At 47.3% G+C, this 20961-nt stretch overlaps 4 protein-coding genes across 16 annotated transcripts in view; 2 read left to right on the forward strand and 2 right to left on the reverse strand.

Moving 5' to 3' along the window:
- Window positions 1-4517: 4517 nt before the first annotated feature.
- Window positions 4518-4895, reverse strand: LOC309617890 (uncharacterized protein C17orf100; the record flags this gene model as incomplete). The annotated part of the gene is given in 2 exon segments (XM_082370845.1): window positions 4518-4727; window positions 4731-4895. Coding segments are annotated over 2 exon segments (375 nt in total).
- A 366-nt stretch (window positions 4896-5261) lies between these two features.
- MED31 (mediator complex subunit 31) lies at window positions 5262-11969 on the forward strand. Of its 2 annotated transcripts, none has more exons than XM_082370843.1 (4): window positions 5262-5390; window positions 6285-6362; window positions 6848-6944; window positions 11595-11969. In XM_082370843.1, exons 1-4 carry the CDS (start codon window positions 5363-5365, stop codon window positions 11797-11799), a joined length of 408 nt encoding a protein of 135 aa, XP_082226969.1. In that variant the 5' UTR covers window positions 5262-5362; the 3' UTR covers window positions 11800-11969. The 2 variants fall into 2 exon arrangements, with proteins under 2 accessions (XP_082226969.1, XP_082226970.1); XM_082370844.1 differs by having other exon boundaries at window positions 11607-11969.
- A 1072-nt stretch (window positions 11970-13041) lies between these two features.
- On the reverse strand, window positions 13042-15298 carry TXNDC17 (thioredoxin domain containing 17). The gene is made up of 4 exons (XM_082370847.1): window positions 15073-15298; window positions 14428-14509; window positions 13921-13996; window positions 13042-13283 (listed from the first exon to the last, which is right to left on the reverse strand). The coding sequence occupies exons 1-4, from the start codon at window positions 15215-15217 to the stop codon at window positions 13215-13217; spliced, it is 372 nt and encodes a 123-aa protein (XP_082226973.1). The 5' UTR covers window positions 15218-15298; the 3' UTR covers window positions 13042-13214.
- A 191-nt stretch (window positions 15299-15489) lies between these two features.
- KIAA0753 overlaps window positions 15490-20961 on the forward strand; it is a 60229-nt gene continuing 54757 nt past the window's right edge. For 4 of the 12 annotated variants that reach the window (XM_082370588.1, XM_082370598.1, XM_082370599.1 and 1 more), the window contains exons 1-2: window positions 18962-19841; window positions 20524-20686. In XM_082370588.1, the coding sequence (XP_082226714.1) occupies window positions 20594-20686 (93 nt within the window). In that variant the 5' untranslated portion in view covers window positions 18962-19841; window positions 20524-20593. Of the gene's footprint in view, window positions 15667-16053; window positions 16188-17967; window positions 17991-18960; window positions 19842-20523; window positions 20687-20961 lie in introns of those variants that run through there. The other 8 variants (XM_082370590.1, XM_082370591.1, XM_082370593.1 and 5 more) reach the window with 7 other exon arrangements.

The raw sequence follows: 20961 nt of genomic DNA on the forward strand, positions 1-20961 counted from the left end.
CTGTAGAATTCTGTATAATTGTTACTTCTGTCTCTCGTCCTTTTCTATTTTTAGTATGATCCACTATGCTCATTGTAAATTAAATTTAAGGACACTAGACCTACCTTAATTTGGCTATCAAAAGAAACCATCCTAGGAGGCAGTCAAAAGTGGTTGCTAGCACCTCTGCTCCTGGCCAAATTACTTTTGGCTTCTATGGACTTCAGTTTTTCCATTTGTACCATGAAGATCAACCGTTTGGAAAAAAAGTTTTTAAACGGCGAACGGTTTCTCCAGCCTAACAGCTTGTGGAACCCCCTAGAGGCTGGGTCAAGTACCAGCTATGCTGGGATGGGAGCAGCGGTAAGAAGGGAGGAACCGGAATCCTGGGAGATCTAGATGGGCCCTTGACCCAAATACCTTGCTGGTTGGGCTCCTGATTCTTTCCATGGCTCATGTGATCTGGGGAAAGAGTGTTCTAGTAACAGAATTCTTTCAAGTATTTTCAACACAGCTGACAGAAAATACATATGCTGAACTTTGTAAGCTGCCCTCAGCTTACATATAAATGAATGGATTATGAGAATGACAGGTGCTGACAGGTACTTAGTTTTTCCAAACTAACCTGGCTGGCAACAACTGAAGGCAGGTCACGGCTACTACCTAGACCAGTAAGTCTAACGGATTAGTAGACGGAGCCATGCGACGCCTTCTTGGCTGGGAATAGAGGGACAGCACGGCTCTTCGTTCTTCATTGCACACACGTTGGGCTAGCGATTGTATACCATGTCACAGATACAAAAGCACCTGTGCTCCTTTGGAGCTTCCATGACAAAGTGGGAAGGACGATGACACACAGTATGGGTAGCACACACTTAACAATATGCAGCAGGTACCTTAAAAATTATGACAGATATAAGCTCCTTTAACATACAGGATCATTTTAAAGCTGTGGAATCTGATATACAGTATATGTGACAAGTATCTTGTCACATCCTTTTTTTTCATGTCTCTTGTCTTTTTTGACACTTTCTTGCTCTGTGTATATCCCTTTGGATTTCAGTTTGGAAATATGAGTAAATGAAACTGGGAGGAAGAAACCTAGGTAAAAACCCTTCTTATGAAACAAGTGTAACAAAAAGAAAGAGCTACCAGAATCCTATATCCTTCCAAGAGAATCAATCCTCTAGAAACCAAGTCTTTGGCTTTTTCACAGTAACCTTCCAACCATTTTTCCAGGTATGACTAAGAAGGGGGTTAGGAGCACTTAATGCAGAAAGGTCTAGAAGGCTATACACCAAGTTGCTGACATGAATTATTTCCAGAGGATGGAAATGGAAACGGACAAATTACTAAATTTTTCTTTACACATCTTGAATTATTTAATTTGTTAACATTAAGCACCTATCGCTTTTGTAATAAAAACATTGATAAGGAACATTGTTAAAGAAAAGTAACTACTTTGTTCACTTAAAAAACACTTGAGAGTGTATATAATGCAAGCAGTCTGTCACATTAAAAAGAATGAGTAAGCTCACGGAAGACTAAACTTCCGAAGTCTAACCGTTCGTCTACAGCAGAAGTTTCATGAGGCAGAAGCATTAGGGTAGCCTCGGGGGTTTTCTAACGTTCCCCTGGCCTGAGCCCCTACCCGCCTGGGAGGCCCAGTGCACTCCCGTGATTAAATGAGGTCACGTGGTACTGACTGAGCACAGTGCCGGCCAACAGCGAGTACCCTGCCTCACAAGGAGGCCCCACAAAATCCAGGTCTTTACATCTTGCCAGATGGGACCGCCTTTCCTCCTGGGATAAATATCATACATGGTTGAAAGCAGGGATGTAAGGTCTCCTCGAAAAGCCACATATCTCTCCCCTCCCACAGTTCCTGCCCTGACATTTGACAGAGACCACTACCTCTAAGCCTTTTCCCATAGCAAACCTGTCATGAAGTGGGGTGCTTCCCCCAATGGACCATGCTCTAGCTTTCCAAGCTGCTAGAATCTTCAGAGTTTTTCACTGTTGGTACTATAGACATTTTGGGCCAAGTGAATCTTTGTCGTCGGGGGTGGGGTGGCGGGACGACCCTGCGTGCCCTAGGATGTGTAGTGGCATCCCTGCCCTCCACCCACTAGATGCCTCTGGCATCCAACCCCCACAGCTGTGACAACAATGCCTCCACACGTTGCTAAGTGTCCCCTGCGGGGAAAACTGCCACCAGTCGAGAACCACTGTTATACATCAGTTCAGTTGTTCAGCCATCCCGTGAGAACCTGGGACACTGATATCCATGCGACAACCTCCAAAACACCCCCCCCACACAAAACCCCCGAAAAAGTTTAACTTCTGAACCTTTAAGAACCCTCTTCCCAGGAGCAGTGTAACGTTGCCAGTGAAAGTCAAGTTTTCAGAAGCATTTGTCTCACATTTTAGTGCAAACTTTCTCCCTTATTGGTGGCTACCAAAAGGCTACAGGCAAGGACAAGTTAGGTAGGTCAAGCCAGACCCTGCGGGGGTGAGAGGGGGGAGAGGTGTTTAGCCAGCTGGTGCTCCCTGATGAACAAGAGCTCTAATCCATTCATGGGCATAAAATGAGCGAGACAGACCGGCAGATGATTGTCACTCAGTCCCCTGGCTTTAAATACCATCTATGGACTGACGACCCTACATTTTATATTTCCAGTCCTCACCTTTCTCATGGCAGCCAGCCGCTTGCAGTCAACTCCATTTGGGTATTTGATAGGCATCTGAAACTCAATACGGCCAAAATGGAACTGATTTTTCCTCCTAAACCGATCCTCCCCTAGTATTTCTCAGCCTAGTAAATGGCACCACCATACACCAAACTGCTCAAGTCAAAACTTAGAAGTCATCCTTGATTCTTCTATTTCTCTTTCCCTCACCTTCCATATCCATCAGTCATGTCAGCTCCGCTTCCAGAACACATCCCTAATCTGTGCTCTTTTCTCTAGTTCCACTTCTGCCACCCTAGTATGAGCCACTATCATCTCTTACTGGACCACGCTATTAGCTTCCTAACTAGTTCCTGTTTCCTCTCTGGTCCCCTACACATCAGGGTTTCTCAACCTCACACTATTGACATTTTGGACTAAGTGTGTTAGTCCAAACGTAGTTCCCTTTGCTTGGGGGAGGGGGGCTGTCTTGGGCACTGGTCTCCACTCACTAGATGCCAGTAGCAACTGCCCCCCCCTCCATTGTGACAAACTAAAAAAAGTCTTTAGACATTGCCAACTGTCCCTTGGGGGATAAAAATCACCCCTGAGAACCACTGTCCTAATCCTACACACAGGAACCAGGATATTTTTTAAATGTAAAATGCATCATGTCACTCCCCTGCTGAAAACCCTCCAGCGTCTTCCCATTGACCTTAGAATAAAACCCAAGCTCCTTATTGTGGCTTTCAAGACCCTCTATGAACTGGCCACTGCCTGCTTCTCTAACATCCTCTCTTCCATACAACGCTCTCCCTCCCTAAGCTCCAGCCACACTGGTCTTTTTTCTGCTCCTTGAACAGCCCAAGCTTGCTCCCCTTCACCCCTTGGACTTGGCTGATTCCTCTACCTAAAACGCACTCTCCCCAGACCTTTGCATGACTCATTGTTCACTATACAAGTCCCAGATCAAATGCTGCCTAATCAGCAAGGCCTTCCCTGACCATCCCAGCTAAAGAACCCCCTTACATTCTCTATCACATTACCTGTTTATTTCCTTCATAGTGCTAATCACAATAGAAGACTTTCTATTGTCATTTGTTGTCTGCCTTTTCACTAGAGTGTAAGCTCCCCAAGAGCCAGGACCCTGTTTGCCTTGTTCACTGCTACAGCCCAAATGCTAAAATAACACCTGGCACAGAGTAGGTGCTCAATAAATATTCCTCCCCTGTACCTCCTCAAATCACAGGTCAGGTTTCCTTTCTAAGATTATTCTTGACTGTTGATGTAGTTTCACTTTGAACTACATTTGACCTATGTTAAAATGTGTATGGCTCGGGCTACCATGCACAAGGGCTTGGCATAAAGAAAATAACAATTTTGAAACATAAACACAGGCCAACTAATTAATTAAGGAAAGTCTGTTCCTTGCCCCTCAGGTTTGCTGCAGGCATATAATCATTCCACTGGTCATGACTTCAGTTTGCTCTGTCCCTAAATTTGAAGCAGCAAAGGTCGTTCAGGGGCTAAGAATCCAAAACTCACCTGCCTCAGAGGTTCAAACAGCCTCTTTGTCCATCATCTCAATATATACAATATCTAGGGCCCGAAAACTTTTTGTGCTGCCTTCAAGTTAAAATAGTTTACTGGGTGAAAGGCAGGAAAGGATGGTCCAGGGAGCAGCAGTGTCAGTGAATGTTGGCTGAGTCCCGAAACCGCAACTTGGCTCTTTCTTAAATTGATTTGTGGTCGGTTTCCAGGAAACCAAAGATGATCGGTCCACCTGGCGGCAGGCTGGCTGCGAACTGGAGGCAATTCTGCCCTGGCCAAGGGCCATGGCCCTCTCGTGACCCCGAGGAAGGAAGCATTTCATCGGGCCTTTTGGACATTTTGCCGAGCGGCCGGCTGCTCCCGCCGCGGCGGGCTCTCCACGCGGTGCAGAGACGTCTCCACCCGCAGAGACGAGGCCCTGACGCGGCGGGAGGCCGTCTCCGTGCGCTGCGAGGCGGTTTCCACGTGCTGGTATGACACCTCGAAGACGCGAGGGAGCCGTTTCCCAGAGAGGGAGACGGAGCGCCCCTAGCTGCGGCGCTGCGTAGTCTCCACCTGCCGGGAAGAGCTCCGCACCTGACGGGAGGACGTCTCCACGCGGTGGGACGAGGTCTCCACGCGGACCGTCGCCGCCTCCTCGTAGCGGGCGGACTCCACCCGGGGTGGAGAGGGCTTTCCCCCAAGGGGTGAGGCCATCTTACAGGGGTAACGGAGCCAAGCAGGCCTCGCGAGGCCCCATTGCCCCACGCTCCTCGACGGATTACGTCACTCGGTGAGGAGTGACATCACACGGCACTGTGACGCAGGCACAGCGGTACCCGAGGGTCCCACGACACAGGGACGTGCAGGAACAGTGGTCCTGGCGGGGGCTGGTAACGGCCCCTCTGAAACCCTGGGTTAGGCCCCGCGATAGGTCAGCCCCCGCATCGCCCCCTAGCCTGTCAGGAGCCCGCGCGGGGGGAGGCGGGGCCGGGCCGGGGCGGGCCGGGCCGGGGCGGGCCTGGGATGGGCGGAGCCGCCCGCCCACGCGCGAGTCTCTGCCCGCCTCCCGCATCCCACACTGCACCGCGGCAGGAAGGGGGAGCCGCGGCTTCCGGCACTTCCCCCGCCGCTCCTGGCGTTCGCGGTGTCGGCCAGCTGGCTGCATAGCTTCTTTGCTGGTGATGGCAGCACCCGTCGCTATGGAGACAGGTGAGTGGCGCTCCGAGCCGTGCGTTTTGGCAAATAGAACTATCCCGGGCCCAGACACCTGCTCCCGCTTCCCCGGGTTCGCCTTCCAGGCCTAACTCCCCGCAAGGTGATTGTTCGGCCTGGGAGGGGCTAGGGCTCTTCTAGCGTCTGGAAGGGCGAAGGTAGTTTGGCCTTTTCAGAGTTTGTTTTGTTGGTATATCCTTTCTCCTCACTTGTTATTCAGACACCGACCCCACCGGCTTCCGGCGAGGCTAAAGGAGAGATTTTGGATCATAAACCGCTTCCTCGATTTGTTTTCTGGGTCTTAAATGAGCTTGCATAAGTTTAAAATATCGTCGACAAACTCGTGTATTATTTTGCCACTGACGCGTCTCACCGAAGCACGCGTTCCCTGATCTTGCGTACTCGCCGTGGTCTCTTTCAGCTTGCATTCTGAACTTTTCTTGATAGGTTTAGCGTTTGCTTTATTTTTGCTTAGCTTAATCACTTAACAACTTCTAACGCATTATTAAAATAAGGCAAGGCACAGTTACCGCAACTTACCGCAACAGTGGTCAATGTTAAAATGTTAAAATCCCAACATAGTGGCTCACGAGTGATAAATGTTCTGCCCCGTGTGTGATTCTGTTTTCTTTGATAACTTGTCTTTAACATTAGAGAATTCATTCATTCCTGATTAAACATTCCTTTTAATCAGGGCTTTGCTTTCCTTAGACTTCTAAGGAAGGTTTTTCTCCTCCCTCGCCCAGTTTAGGAAAACATTCACATGCCCTTCTTTATGTAGAAACGTATCTCATCATTAGTCAGGTTTCTTTACTGCTGTTTTCTTTCTACAAATCAGTATTGTATATGGTGACGTTTATTTTGGATGATTTTTGCTATCTTCTCTCCTAGATGATGCTGGAAATCGACTTCGGTTTCAGTTGGAGTTGGAATTTGTGCAGTGTTTAGCCAACCCAAATTACCTTAATTGTAAGTTGTTGAGCACCTCATTGAATTGAGTAGCTATTTATAATTTCTGATAGAAGAGTTGCAATTCATAGTTCCAATTCATAGCTGGCCCTTTGTATCCTCGGATTCAGCTGCAGTTGGTTGAATCTTCCCATTCGGAGGGTGACAATACTGTCATTGTCATTGCGCTATGTTATTTTATATGAGACTTGAGCATCTGTGGGTTTTGGTGTGTGTGGGGTCTCTTAGAACCAGTCCCCTGTGGATTTGAGGGATGACTTTAGTATCTACTTTTGTACATTCTCAATTGAACAGAATTATCGCTACACTTATATTGGTATATATATAATTGAGCAAACTGGGACTTCTGTCGTGAATTCAACGAGTGTTGGTGGTGGGGATGTTATGTAAGTAAATTCTTTACTTTTATGTTAGGAGTCACAAATCAGTAGTCCAAGGATTGATTTGCTCTACAGGTGTATTTTTTTTTTTTTTATGCCTTTCAGTTCTTGCCCAAAGAGGTTACTTCAAAGACAAAGCTTTTGTTAATTATCTTAAGTACTTGCTTTACTGGAAAGAACCAGAATATGCCAAGTATCTAAAGTAAGTTTAATTTTTATAGTCCTAAATATGTGTGTACTTTATTATACTCCAAAGCACTGATATTTAATAGACTTCTTAGTTTCACATTGGAAAAAATATATTTTGAATCTCTGCACTTCTTTTAGCTGTCTCCATTTTAACACGAGACACACTGATCTCTAACTTTACTTGGATTACTTCAGTAATATACTCACCAGTATCCCTGCTTTCTCCCCGCCATCCCCCACCCCCAGGCCAAACAAAGCAGAACTATTTTCTACACAGAAGCCAACTTGGTATCTTAAAAATATAAATCAAAGCATTCCATTAGAACTCTTCAGTTGCTTCTCATTGCATGCAGAAGAAAATCTAATCTCTTTTCTTGAGCTAAAGACCTATATAATCTAGCCCTGTCTTGTCTGACCTTATCTTATACCACTCACTCCATCTCACTGGATTTCTGACCCCAAGGAACCCACAGTCTATATATGGAATGACATAGCCATAGCCTGAACGTGAAAGACCGTAGAAAGGGGTACTTACTTGTAAGGAAGGTTTTCTAGAGGAGGTAGCCTTACCCGAGTCTTAGTAGCTGCTTATTTTATTTTATATATTTTACATAATAAATATATGTATTTATTATTTAAGTTGTGCAATAGATGCTTTCGTTTTAAGGCTTATGAATTGCAAGGAGCATACTATAATCACGAACTTATACCTTTTTTTTTTTTTTAATTCTGCTAATTTGCAGTAGTGCTATAGCTTACATTAAAAATATATATATATTTATTGATTTATTTGGCTGCGCCAGGTCTTAGTTGCGGCATGCGGGATCTAGTTCCCTGACCAGGGATTGAACCCGGGCCCCGTGCATTGGGAGCGCGGAGTCTTAACCACTGGACTGCCAGGGAAGTCCCTGAACGTATTCCTTTTTAATGGTAAAAAATAAACCGTGAATTCCCACCTGTGCTTTGTCTTAACTAGGTAGTCAAAAAGCAATGGTGAAACTTTTAGTCTTTTTTTTTCCTAAACAAACACAAGTTTGAGAGGAAAATGTTTCAAACTTGTACTCCCACTTTTCTGATCTGTGTCTTATAACAAGGAGGATGTGCGAAGCCCACATCCTCCTGTAGCTTGCAGGACCCTTGGCACCCTTACTGGCCCTTTATAAAGAACCACTTATTCATTTAATAATCCAGAGAAAAGACTTTTTTTATTAGATTGCAACATGTTGTATGTATGTAGACTTAGAGACTCAGTGTTGGACAATGAGCCCTAGACACCATCAAGTTCAGTTTCACCCACAACATTGCTGAGATGGTCATCTACATGCTGGCTGGAGGTTTCCAGTGAGCACATACTACTCCATTCAGGGGCAACCAATTCCATTGTTAGCTAGATGCTAGAAAGTTCTTCCTTGTATTATAATATGATATACCTCCATGTAACTTCAACCCATGTTGAGTTTTGTCCCTGAATTAATCCAGAACCAATCTATGCCCTCTTGAGGAACAGCCATTCAGATATTTAAATTCAAGAGAGGTTGCAAATTAACCCCCATTTCATTTCTGCAAGGTTTTCGTTTAATAGTTGCCAACATTTGAAGATTAGAAAGTTTCATATTTTAATCCAGATTTCTAGCTACTCTAAAATTCTGGAAGATCTGGTAACCCCAGGTCTTTGTTCTCCCAGGTCAACCACTGGCTAGAGCAGAGGAGCAGCTGCCTCTTCTAGACAGTTTCCACTATTTTACTAATAGCCACGACTTGCAACTATAATTTATCTCTTACATCTTTTTTTCTCACCTACCTTCAGCCGTTTCTCATGTGCCCACCTTTGGGTATTTTGCACTTATGCCTTATGTTTTTCAGCCAAGAGCTAAACACAGGCCTTCAGATGTCAGGGTACGGTGGACCAAATAGCTTTTTTTTCTTCATATGGACATTATACTTCTATTTGTTCAACTTAAGTTTACATTACCTTTTTTGTGGGGGCAGGGAATGAGGGGGCAAGGATTCATATTGTTGACTTGCTGGGAGCTTTATGTCAACTAAAATCTTTCAGTTCTTATTTTCATCAACGCTATTAGTTTAGTTCTCCATTTATTTCTTATTTATTTTTAAAAAATCTAATTGCAAAACTTTCCTTTTGTACCTCTTCTATTTCATCTTGTTGGTTAATGCTATAATTGTAGCCTATTAACATATTTATAATTCCTTATTTTGTCATATAATGTATTCTGAGCATTGTCTCTACAAGTCTGATAAATGGTCGCTGTGTGTCTAAGTTCCAGTTACTGACTAAACGCTACTTGAAGACCATTCTCTTGGTCGTCACATTAACTTATTTTACAGTTGAAGAAACTAAACCTTAAGGGAGTTTAAGTACTTTGTTTGAGGCTACCCAGCTGGAGAATGGCAGAGCTGGTTTCAAACCTAGGTCTTTTTAACTACCAACAATGTCCTCATGAAAAGGAAATAGCCAGGTTAGGTGTGAGTAGGGCTTTCCAGGCTTAGCTGCTGACAATTACAAGCAACTATATATCTTTGGAGTATAGGAAGCAAATGTGTAATAAGGACAACGTGGTGTAGGGCCCTGCTACTCAATGTGGTCCTCAGACCAGCAACATTGGTATCACTTGGGAGCTTGTTAGAAATGCAGTCCTCAGGCTCCACCCCAGACTTCCTGAATCAGAGTCTGCATTTTAAGAAGTGATTCATGTGTGCATTAAAATTTGAGAGGCACTGCTGTAGTGTACTGTCCCCAAACTTTAGTCATTTGTATACCACTTGTACAATTTTGGCTCTATCTGTGTACTCCCTGTAAGACTTACTGTTTTTTAATTGACTCATTTAAATTTTATGTCTTTTCTATTTGAAATAGTTTTACTTAAAAACAAATGGAAAAACAGTAAGAATTCCTGTATATTCTTCCCCCAGATATTCTAAATGCAAACCTCTTACATAATCATAGTACAGTGATCAGAATCAGAACATTAACATTGATATATCATCTGATCTTGTTATCTAACCAGCAGACCTCATTCACATTTTGCCAGCTGTCTCACTAATGTCCTGTGTCTGGGGCAGTGTCCAGTCTAGGCTCAGATGCTGCATTTTGTTGTCATGTCTTAGTCTCCATTAATCTGAGTTCATCAGTCTTCTTCCCCCCCCCCCCCCCCGTAAGTGTGACACAGAAGTAATCTTATATCCTTCTTGGTATATCAGGAGTCATAGAATGTCAATTTGTCCCTCTACGGGTGATATTAATTTTGACCACTTGGTTGAGGTGGTGGCTGCCACTTTTCTCTGTATCAAGTTACTATTTTTCCTTTTGTATTTAATACGTATTTTGTGAGGGAATACTTTGAGACTATGTAAGTATCGTTTCATATTTCATTCTTTTACCTAACTTTAGCATCTATGGAAGATACTTGCTTGAAACAGTTTTTACTGTGGTGATTTTCTAATTTCATCATTCTTTATTCATTTATTAGTTGGTATTCAGTTGTAAGGAAGGAACATTTCCTTGTTCCTGATTTATTTATTCATTTATTAGTTGGTATTCAGTTGTAAGGAAGGAACATTTCCTTGTTCCTGATTTATTTATTCACTTAAAAAAGTTACATCAACATGGACTCTTGGATTCTTTATCTTGTGGGTTATAATTATGTATCTTCTTGATCCCAGATATAGCCAGTGGGAGCCCCTTCACATTGGCTCCTGAGTACTTTTGTTGACATATCCCTATAATTTTTTGAGCATTTTTCTTTCTGGCACTACATAATATTCCAGGCTCATCTTGTACTTTCCCTCTGTTAGCCTTAGAATCAGCCATGTCTCCAACCAACCTTGGATAATTCTATATAAAACCCATGATCTGGGCACTCAGTGTGTGCATTGGTGTCATTGCTTCTAGGCCCTCTCAACACACAAAGCTAGAAATTGTGTGTGTATATAAATACCTATTTCTAGATCTGTGTGTGTATGTATATATATATATATATATATATATATATATATATATATATATATATATATATTCAAAGCCATGAGTTCATACTGTTTTCAATTCCAACTCAGTAACAGGATTCATTCTAGCCTTCCCCCTTCCTTATCTGAAACTCTTTTTCTGAGAGCCAGAAATTTGGCTTTCTATCTACAGCATATTTACTTACGTATTTGCTCAACCTTAGAGTATATGTACTTAATTTCAGAATTGTTATATCCCTATGGAAAACTAGAATACAGTATTTGTGCTTAGTTCTTTCTGAGATTGACTCAGTTTTAAAATAAAAGTTGTCTTATCATTGTTTATGGAAAACCAGTAGGTATTAATTAAACACACAATTAATTACTAAAATAAAAAGTGTTCGTGTTCCTCACCTTGGAAACCACCAGAAGAGAATAGCATGCTTTGTCCCCCAATGTTGACTCCGTTTACCAGTTACTGTGTGGTCTTAGGCAAGTTATTTAATCTTTCTGAACTTAAGTTTTCTCACTTTTGAAAATTTTGCTGACTTTTGATGCATAAGCAGGAAAAAAAAAAGAACTGTACTACCAAAGTATACTAAATTAATGTTACAGAAATGGTAGGCTGCAAGATCGTTCTTAGGTGAGTAACTGAACTAGAGCGTGGTATTATTACGTTATGTCGATCACTAACTTACAGACTTAACCCCAGGTACCCTCAGTGTTTACACATGTTAGAACTGCTCCAGTACGAACACTTCCGTAAGGAGCTGGTGAATGCTCAGTGTGCGAAATTTATTGACGAGCAGCAAATTCTGCACTGGCAGCACTATTCTCGGAAGCGCATGCGCCTCCAGCAAGCCCTGGCGGAGCAGCAGCAGCACAACAACGCATCGGGAAAGTGAACGGCTGGATCCGGACCAGGCTCTTAAGATATGTACCTATTGCTTTTGTGCAGTGACGACAAAAAGACTCTTCCTGTGTACCTTTACCGTGGTAGCACCGAGAACCATTAGTGTGCTATTTAATTGAACTAACTTTCTCTTGTTAATAGATGATTTCTGTTAAACCAGAATTGTTCTACTTTGATTTCCCTGTGGATTTGTAAGCTTTTATTAGTATTTAACACAGTCAGCTGAGTAAGAATCGAAATGTTAGGTGTTTCAGACCAATTTAAGGCAGTGGGGGGCGAGGGAAGGGGAGGGCCACCGAATATCCCAAACTAAGCCGAGCTCTGTTTTCATGTACAGTGGGGCCTGGGACAAGTCTGTCTCCTGGAACCTTGCTGTCCCTCAGATCAGCTATCCTGCCCTGCATCTACAGAGTGAGAGGTGTGGAGTAAGTGACCTCTTTACATCAGACAGCAGGAACCGCATAAAGGTTCTTAAATTCTGCAGGGCAGGAGACATACCTGTATCACCAGTTGCTTTGCAAGTGAGTTTTAAGGAAGAATCATTGGTATGTCACTGACCTGGTAATGGCAGGGAGAAGATTGGTGGTTAACTACTAATTGGACTCTTGACCTTAAGACTAGAACAGAGGTGAGGAGCCTCGAACACTTGTGCTCATTTGGGAAAGCTGACCTTTATTTTATTTGGCAGATACCACAAACCAGGCACAATGTTAAGTGCTTAGCTGCATTCTCATTTTATCCTCAGAACGATCCATGTTCATAAAGGAGGAAACTGAGGTTTAGACAGGTTAATGGTTACACAGCTAGTGAGTGATAATCAGTGAGACTGACTCACAGGCTAGAGTCCTTCCCATCACTAGGTTATATGGTCTCTGACCTCTCTGCCACCCGCCTCATCCCAAGTAGTGAGGCATATTCAGACAGCTGTAACAAAACTGCCAGCATTAAGCAGAGGCTGGATTAGATGTGCTGTGCTTCCCTTCAGTGGTTAGGTTAAGTTCTACATTCTAAAGCCAAAGAAGGTGTTTTAGGAATAACAGTTCTTTGTAAATTCGTGGAATTTAAGGTAAAAGATCCTAACTCCTTTAGAGATTTGGAAGCTGTCTACTGCACTATTAGGGGCTTTTAGGTATTTCTGTCATCTCCAATAATAGCTTCCTTTGTGCTATTACTGCCACTCCTGAAGACTTATTTTACCTATGGTAGCTTAAAAATACCCATATATTAAAGCAAATTGAGGGTTCATGAGCATTTTAATAGCACTCTCTATTGTTTAGACATGTACCAATTTTTTTACATCATCATTTATTTATTTACTTATTGCTAACATGAATTCAAAGCAAGTATGCACATTCTTTTATACTAGAGCAAATCAGGAAGTAAAGACACAATTGCCATCATCAAATCTTAATCTTCAGAGAACAACATCTCCACGAGGTTGGCCTGAAGACACTCAGATTCTACCAGTTTTTGAGGCTGTAAGAGAACAACAGTCATATCTTAACCCACAGCTACAAAAATGTTATTAGGAGGGGAATGAGTTGTTCTACCTTGAATGACACAAGTCTTGGAACAGAGAAATTATGCTATTCAGAAACTATTAACTAGTTGTAACAAGCTTTATGAAATAGTTAAGATATTTACCTTAAGGCGAGTCATTAAAATACTTGGCTCCGTGGACTAAAACAGGAGACAGGAAGCCCAGCGTCAGCCCTTCCCTTTAACTCTGTAATTTAGGATCCCAGGGCCATGACTAAACTAGAGGACATGCCCTTTCTTTTCATCCAGAATTATGGATTAAGTCGAAAACAACTACTGATGCCACTGTTTTAAGGAATTGTATGTTAACCAGCTTTCTTCAACAGTGCTTACAGAATTTTAAAATAAGAATGGCTTTTAAAAGGCATGAAAAAAACCCTAATATTTGCATTATTAATGACTTATTGGGATAGGCCATAGGGATGGACAGCCATGTGTATTTTGAATACATTCTGAAGAGCAATGTGATACTTGGGATGAAATGTCAAGATCTTTTCAAATTTGAATCCAGAACAAGTTAAGAGTTTTGATAGGGTGAACTGTATCCCCAACACAGTTAAAGAAAGATACTCACTGTTCCATATTTAAGTAGTGTAGGCACTGCAGTTAATTTCAACTTTTTCCTGAAGTCATTATTTGGATCTTTCCAACTATTTCAGAAGGAGAAAGTGATCATGAAAAACGTTTACTTGGTTTCTTACATTCTGCTTGGTATTTGATACATTCCCACTTTCAGTCTTTCAGTAAACACTGTTTTCGTTGTAAACATTTTAAAAACCTTGACGTCTACGACATATATTCTCCTGTGCAAAGTTTTCATTGAAGTGAATATATACTAAGATATAAAATAAATATAAAGACAATTAAGTTCTGAACTAACATCAGGCCAAATTATTGAATTACCCTTACCTAATACAAATGGCTGAACATTCAAATTTTTAATTCGTATTTAATATCTTCTAGTTGCTTGACTTATCCGACTGTACCTTAGAACTGGGAACCTGAATCACAAGACCCTTCCCGCCTAAATTTGCAAGAGTCTAGTGCATGTCTGGGAAATAGAGTACACATTGCCACTTACTAAGGTTTTTCTCCTACTTGGCAGTAGATGAACACACATCCTTCACCAACATGCTTCAGCCCCTCTCGGACGACCGGTTCAGCTTTTTAAAAAGTTGATAGAAATAATTACCAACTTTACAATCAGGCACTGATGAACAGCGTCCCTCTCCCCTCCCCTCCTCTCCCCTCAGTCTTGGTAAGTACTCAGACTTTATCCTGCAGTTAACTGAGGAGATTAACAGAAGTCACGTGTTTTTTTCTGATTTTGAGAGCCACTTTAAGGGTAAGGACCCACTCTCAGTCCTGATTTGTCCCCAGGCCACAGCGCCCAGAACAATGAAAGACAAATATTTGCTGACTTATCATAAGGAGACCAATTCACGTCTCCTGTAAGACACTAATCACATTGGGGAAGTGAAAAGTTCTAATGGACCAGATTCCAAGATTACCCGGGTCGAATGGTAGAAGAGCACTCTTGGCGGGGCGGGAAGGACTTAATAGCAGGAGTAGGGAACAGGGTAGGAAAAGGCAAGATGAGAGCTCAGATCGCCCTGCGGGACTCCGGGAGCAAGACTCCCTCCGCTTCCTCTCCACCCCACTCTGGCCATAGCCTCGGCCTTCCTGCCACTTCCTCTGGGCTGCAGCCCCCGAATCCCGGCCTCACCCTGCACGCAGTCGGGGCACCAGCTTTTGCCTTCGGCGTCCTTAGAACCAGAAAAGTAGGCGAAAATAGTCTTGCCACTGTGCTGCTCCACCGCCTGCGTGAACTCCTCGTAGCCGTACACGCTTACCTCTTCGTAGCGGGCCATCGGGAAAGCGTGCCTCGGAAAGCTAGAGGTGTCTTGGGTTCGGCCGCCGCTGGGAGGAGCTCCATGCGGGGTGGGGCGAAGCTATTTCCGGGTGGGCGGGGAGCTGGGCAGGGCTTGAGGGAGCCAGCCTGGCTCTGAAGTGCTACGGGAGCCTCTGACGGCCAGAACTCCTCCGCACCGTCATTCTGTTCTCCTGTCAGGTCTCTCAGTGCTCGCTGCACCCCGAAACCCCGGCTTCTGCCCCTGTCTGGTCCCGGCCCCAGCCCCATGTGTAGTGGCTGCAAAACCTGCCGCCACGCAGCCCCTGAACCCTTAGGTGGCTCCGGAGCCTTAACGGCTCCCAAGCCGCCCTGCGCCCGTTGCCATGGCGACTGGGCGAGCGGCCGGAAGTGAGGCCTAGTTGCGGCCCCCAGCCCGCTTTCTGGTAGGCGCGCCGCGCCCCAGACCAGGTGGGCTCTGGCCGGAGCTGGGGGGATTGTGGGAAGCCGCGTTAGGAGTCATGGATCTGCGGGAGAGGAGACTTTGACCGAGCTTAGATCCTGCCGCTCGTCGGGCCTAATTACCTTTTCTCCTGCCGAGGCTTTAGTGGGGCCCCGGGACCGGGGGGCGGGCGTCCGGGACTGGGCGGGGGTAGGGGGCTGGGAGGCAGGAAGGCTCCGAGGGCTGGAGCTGAGTGTGTGAGTGCGTGCGTGGAGCCGCCCTGGGAGCCGGTGCTGAGACAGAAAGTGCCCCGGGGCTGCGCTGGGAAGGCGGGAGTCGTCCTGGAGCGATGAGTGGGGCGGCTGGCCCAGGGGTCTTGCCGGGGCTGCGCGGGGGCGAGCTAGCGGCGGAGACGTCGGGCCGCTGCGTGGGGCCCAGCAGGTCCGGGCGCGGAGTCCGGCGGCCGTGGGAGAAGAGACGGGGTGCAGGGACGTCCCGAGGCCGTGGAGGGAGGCGCCGGGCGAGGTCCTCGGTTCGAGGGACGCGCTGTGTGAGTGCGGAAAGGCTGCGGGACTGTCGGCGGCCATGGGGGAGAAGACCTGCAGCGGGAACAGCCCAGGCCGCCGGGGCGAACGAGGCTGGGGGGACACCTGGCACGGCAGGTTCGATGGAGGCTGCAAGGGACCTTGGGACTGTGTGGGTGAACGGGGCAGTGGGGGAACCCCAGGTGGTGGGGCCTGTCGGCTCTGTGTGGGTGACTGGCACTGGGGAGGAGGAGGAGACGTCTTATAGGAGCCCCCGGGGCTGTGAGAGAAAAGGTTGTCCAGGATCTACGGGGCATGAGAGCATTCTGGAACTGTGGTTGAAGGTGCAGGCTATGAGGGCAGCTTCAGGATGTGGGGAAGGAAGCAGAGTCGAGCTCCATCCCGTGCCTGCAGGAGAAGGGCCGGTTGAAAGGGGGGTTCCTGGACGGGCTTCGTGGGTAGAGACCAGCCGTGGTGGTCTCACCGGACCGTGGGTGAAAGGACAGGCCAGGACAGTCCCCCGGGCCGCAGGAGTAGCCATAGCTCCGGACCTAGGGGCAGGCTGTGAGAGGACCTCAGGTTTGTGTGGGCAGGGCCAGGCTGTGAGGATGCCACCTGTGGCTGTGCCTGGGACTCCGGAGGCAAGTTCTGGGATTGCCCCACACCAGTGGGGGAGAAGACAAGCCGTGGCGGTGCCTGGGCCCGTGGAGGGGATAGGCTGTGGGGTTGCCCTGGGCTCTTGGGGAAAAGGGCCGACTGGGGGGGTTCCCGGGGCCACTGTGGGGTGGCCTGAGGCTGTGGAGGTACCTAGAGCTGTGGAGGGAGAGCCCGGCGTCGGGGCTGCTCCAGGTCTGCGGGGGAGGGAGCAGGCAGCGCAGGTGCCTGTCTTTGGGGATACCCCAGGCTTAGGGGGAAGGGGGTGGACCGCAGGGGTGCCCAGAGCTGCGCGGGAGGAAACTCCCTTTGTGGGTGCCCCAGCCGCGTGGCGGAGGAGACAAGCCGTGGAGGAGACAGACGCCGGGCTTCTCCCTGGCCTGTGGGGCACCGGACAGCCCATAGGGGTGCCTCGTGCGATTGGAGCGGGAATGAGTTGTCGGGGTGAGCCAGGATTTGGGGAGAGGGGGCAGGCTGTGTGGGTGGAGACAGGCTCTGGGGGCGACTCCGGGTCCCGGGAAGCTGCACAGCCTGCAGAGGTGTCTGGTCCTGATGAGCAGGAGGCAGGTCCTGGGGGCGCTCCAGGCCTGTGGGACATAGGACAGCCTATGGGAGTACCTAGGGCTCTGGGGCCAGAGGCAGGCTGTGGGAGTGTCCGGGGTCCGTGGGGAATGGAACAGCCTGTGAGGGTGTCCCAGGCTCCGGTGGTAGTGGGAGCCGTGGGAGAACGGACTAGCGGCGGTGGTGTTACAGGCCTGTGGGCTAGGCAGCAGGCTCTGGGGGTGCCCCCGGCTGATGCAGTGCCAGGGGCTGTCAGGGAGGAGACCTGCGGTGGGAATGTCTTGAGTCTGTGGGAAAGGAGGCGGGCTCTGGGGGGGCCAGAGGCTCCGGTGCCTGCAGCTTTAGGGGGACCCGGGTCTGTGGATCAGGAGGCTGTCTGTGGGGATGCCTCATGTCTCTGCATGAGAAGACAGGCCGCGGGGCTCTCTGAGGCAGTGGGGTCGCCAGAGGCAGCAGGTGTGTCCAAGCACAGGAGTGCTCCAGCAGGGGTGCCCACAGCTGTGTGTACCTCTGGGTCTGGAAGCGTACCTGCCAGGGTGCCTGCCGCTGTGTGGGTGCCTGGCTCTGTGTGTCAGGAAGGCGGCTCCAGGGATGACTTGAACCTGTGGGGAGAGGTTCGTACTGCCAGGATACCCTTGGCTTCAGGGGTACCTATGGCTCCCCAGGAGCTGTGGTCTGTGGGAGAGGATACTGGTTGTGAGGCTTCCCCAGGATCATGGGGAAAGAGACAGAGTGCTAGGGTTCCTGTGGCTGCTGAGGTGCCCACGGCTCCTCGGGTACCTGGTCCCCTGGGGGTGGAGACTGGCTCTGGGGGTTTCTCACGCTTGCCAGGGAGGGGACAGACTGCAGGAGTACCTCTGACTGCAGGGGTGTCCACAGCTGCTTCGGCCCCTGGGCCGCTGGTGGGTGATGCCAGCTCTGGGGATGGCTTAGGGGTATGGGGAAGGGGACAGGCGACTGAGGTGCCCACTGCTGTCAGGGCTTCAGGACCTGCGGACGGGGAGGCTGACTCTGAAGGCGTTGCAGGCCTATGGAGAAGGAGAGCCGACGGAGCCATCCCTGGGGCTGTGAGGGTACCTCTGTCTTTGGGGGTGCTTGCAGCTGTAGGAGTTCCCACGGCGGGGCGCCGGCCTGCCGCAGTGTGGGTGACTGGGTCTGCAGGAGAAGAACCCAGTGCGGCTGTCTCCGGCCTCACGACGGGGAGGAGGCTGTCCGCAGAGGGCCCCGGGGCTCCAGGGCGGGAGACAGGAGGTAGAAGTGTCCTGGGGCTGCCGGGGTGGGTGTCTTACACCTGTGGGCATGGGACCAGGTTATGGAGCTGCCCAAGGTCTGCGGGGGAAGAACCGGACTCTGAGAACATGCCAGGGGTGTCCAGGACAGGCACGGCTGCGGGGGTGAATGAAGCCGAGGAAGTGCCTCCGTTTTCAAGGGAGGAGACAGGCGTTGGCCACTTGAGAGATCATGCACAGCAGGGTGGGAGGAGACAGGCTGCAGGAGGGTCTAGAATCAGAGGGAGGGGGAACAATTTGGGAGAAAATTGTGAGGGGGAGGACAGATTGAGGGGTGCATTCCAGTAGTATATATAGGGAACAAGTTGGGGGACCCTGGGGCTCTTTGGGAGGGAACAGGTTGGGGGGAGATTTGTTCTGGGTTATGGATGAAGGCACAGGCCGTAAGGGTGTCTCAGGATTGGGGAGAGAGATACTTCGTGGAGATGCCTCACCGTATATGGGATAACACATTGGGAGGTTTCCGGGCACAATGGGAAAGGGACAGGTTGCAAGGAGAGGGGTGTCCCAGGACTTTGTATAGGGGAACGGTTCGGGGTGGGTGTCCCTGGACTTTGTGTGTGTATGTGCTTGTGTGTGTGTGTAGCGTCACTCGAGGTATCCTGGAACTGTGGGGATCACCTGGCTTCTTCCTGTTGGAGAACGGACTGTTAGGCCTTTGGCATCCAGGGGGAAAGTACTGACCACGTACAAGCCGCAGATGCCCAGGCCCCAATTCTGCAGGCTCCTTCATTCTGCGGCTCCGGCCCCTGGGCTGTGGAGATGTCAAGCCAGTTGGGATTGCCTCACGCGGGTGCCTCCTCCCATCTTCGCTTTTGATCATGTCTCTACAGCCTTAGAAATAAGGAATCTTTATACTTCTACAGATATGTCAGTCTTTAAGCAAATCCAGTCTACAATCCTTGAGTTTATTCAAAAGCTTAAATTAGGGATCTCTTAAAAAAACCTGAATTTCCCAGTTGATTTCCTATGGGATTCTTTGAGAGGACAAGCTCCCCCATGCAGTTAACACTAGTTGGTTTATGGAAGATCTGCTTAATTCGACAAATGTTGAGTTAAATTGTCCACTATGCTCAAAGCACTGTTGTGGGGAATCTCAGAGAAGAGCAAGACAAGGCCCTAACCCTCCAGGAACCTTGTCTAGCTGGGAAGATGAGACAGATACCTGTGAAATAGGTAAATAACGACATGAGCAAGTGTGTGAGTGCAGGGGCAGTAGTGCATATGAGGAGGCATTCAGAATAGGGAGAGGCACTGGTGCGTGTGTAGTTTACCAAACGCTCTCATCTGTTAGACACTATGTGAATATAGGGTGGGGGGAGTTTGGGGGAAATTGAAGATGTACAGAGGTCATTCAGCTAGTTAATGGCAGTTCCTGGCGTCAGTCTACGTACTCCGATGCCACAGGTTTACTTAGAGTCATTCAGAGTTATGTCCTTTTGAGCTACCTAGAAGAGTGAAGCGTACTGCTTTTTGGTTAGTAGTTAGGATTTATTAATGTATGCTGTATATCCATAGAACTTCCTTGTGGGAAAGTGCTTGTTGGCCATAGCAGAGCTCTGTCTTTGGAATAACGTCTTATCGGCAACCTTTGAGATGTGAAATTTGGAATGAAAAGGGCTCAAGAGATAGTCATTAAGCTAGTGTGTCCCCTATTCGCTTGGAAGGTAGAATTTCAAAAGTGTAGTTGCTTTAGTAAGTGGAAGAAACTAATATACCTGTCCTTAAGCATTCACTCTGTAGTATGAGGGGGCTGGGGACTACTAGAATATTGTTACATTAGCATGGCATTGTGTTTTACTTATTCTTTCCTTTTGTTTGAATACAGTTGGTCTGAAAGTACTTTCTTTTATTTTAGGCAACGATTTTAGGAGAGAACTGTTGGCTGATGACTGAGCTTTCACTACTGTGCTGCACTTTCTGACGTGATGGGATCAGGCAGACCAGCCTCAGCCTGTGTTCATCTAGCATCTAGTGTCCAACTGGATGGGAGGAGTGACCCCAGGAAACTTCAGACCCAGGTAGTTTCGTTTCATTTTTCTCTTCAGAGTTTTGTTATGAAACATTTCAGACAAAGAAAAGGACAATGAACACGTTTTAAATCACCTTTTAGATTTAACCATTATCACACCTAAGAAAATGGACAAAAAATAATTCCCTAATATTATCTAATAACCAGTCTTCATTCAGCTTCACCCAGTTGTCCCCAAAATGTCTTTTCCCTCAGCACTGTATTTACGCAAATCTTCAAACATACAACAAACAGAATTTTACAGTGAACCTGTAGATTCCATTA

This window comes from Balaenoptera borealis, assembly GCF_965194805.1.
Source record: "Balaenoptera borealis genome assembly, chromosome: 20".
NCBI classification, from domain to species: Eukaryota; Metazoa; Chordata; class Mammalia; order Artiodactyla; family Balaenopteridae; genus Balaenoptera; species Balaenoptera borealis.

Excerpts from the sequence above, each read along its gene's own strand:
- MED31 (XM_082370843.1), top strand. The coding sequence starts at position 5,363 with ATGGCAGCACCCGTCGCTATGGAGACAG. Across the intron at positions 5,391-6,284 it reads ACCCGTCGCTATGGAGACAG|ATGATGCTGGAAATCGACTT; the intron begins GTGAGTGGCGCT and ends CTTCTCTCCTAG. Across the intron at positions 6,363-6,847 it reads CAACCCAAATTACCTTAATT|TTCTTGCCCAAAGAGGTTAC; the intron begins GTAAGTTGTTGA and ends TATGCCTTTCAG.
- TXNDC17 (XM_082370847.1), bottom strand. The coding sequence starts at position 15,217 with ATGGCCCGCTACGAAGAGGTAAGCGTGTACGGCTACGAGGAGTTCACG. Across the intron at positions 13,997-14,427 it reads CAAGTAGGAGAAAAACCTTA|TTGGAAAGATCCAAATAATG; the intron begins GTAAGTGGCAAT and ends CTTCTGAAATAG. Across the intron at positions 13,284-13,920 it reads CACTACTTAAATATGGAACA|CCTCAAAAACTGGTAGAATC; the intron begins GTGAGTATCTTT and ends GTTCTCTTACAG.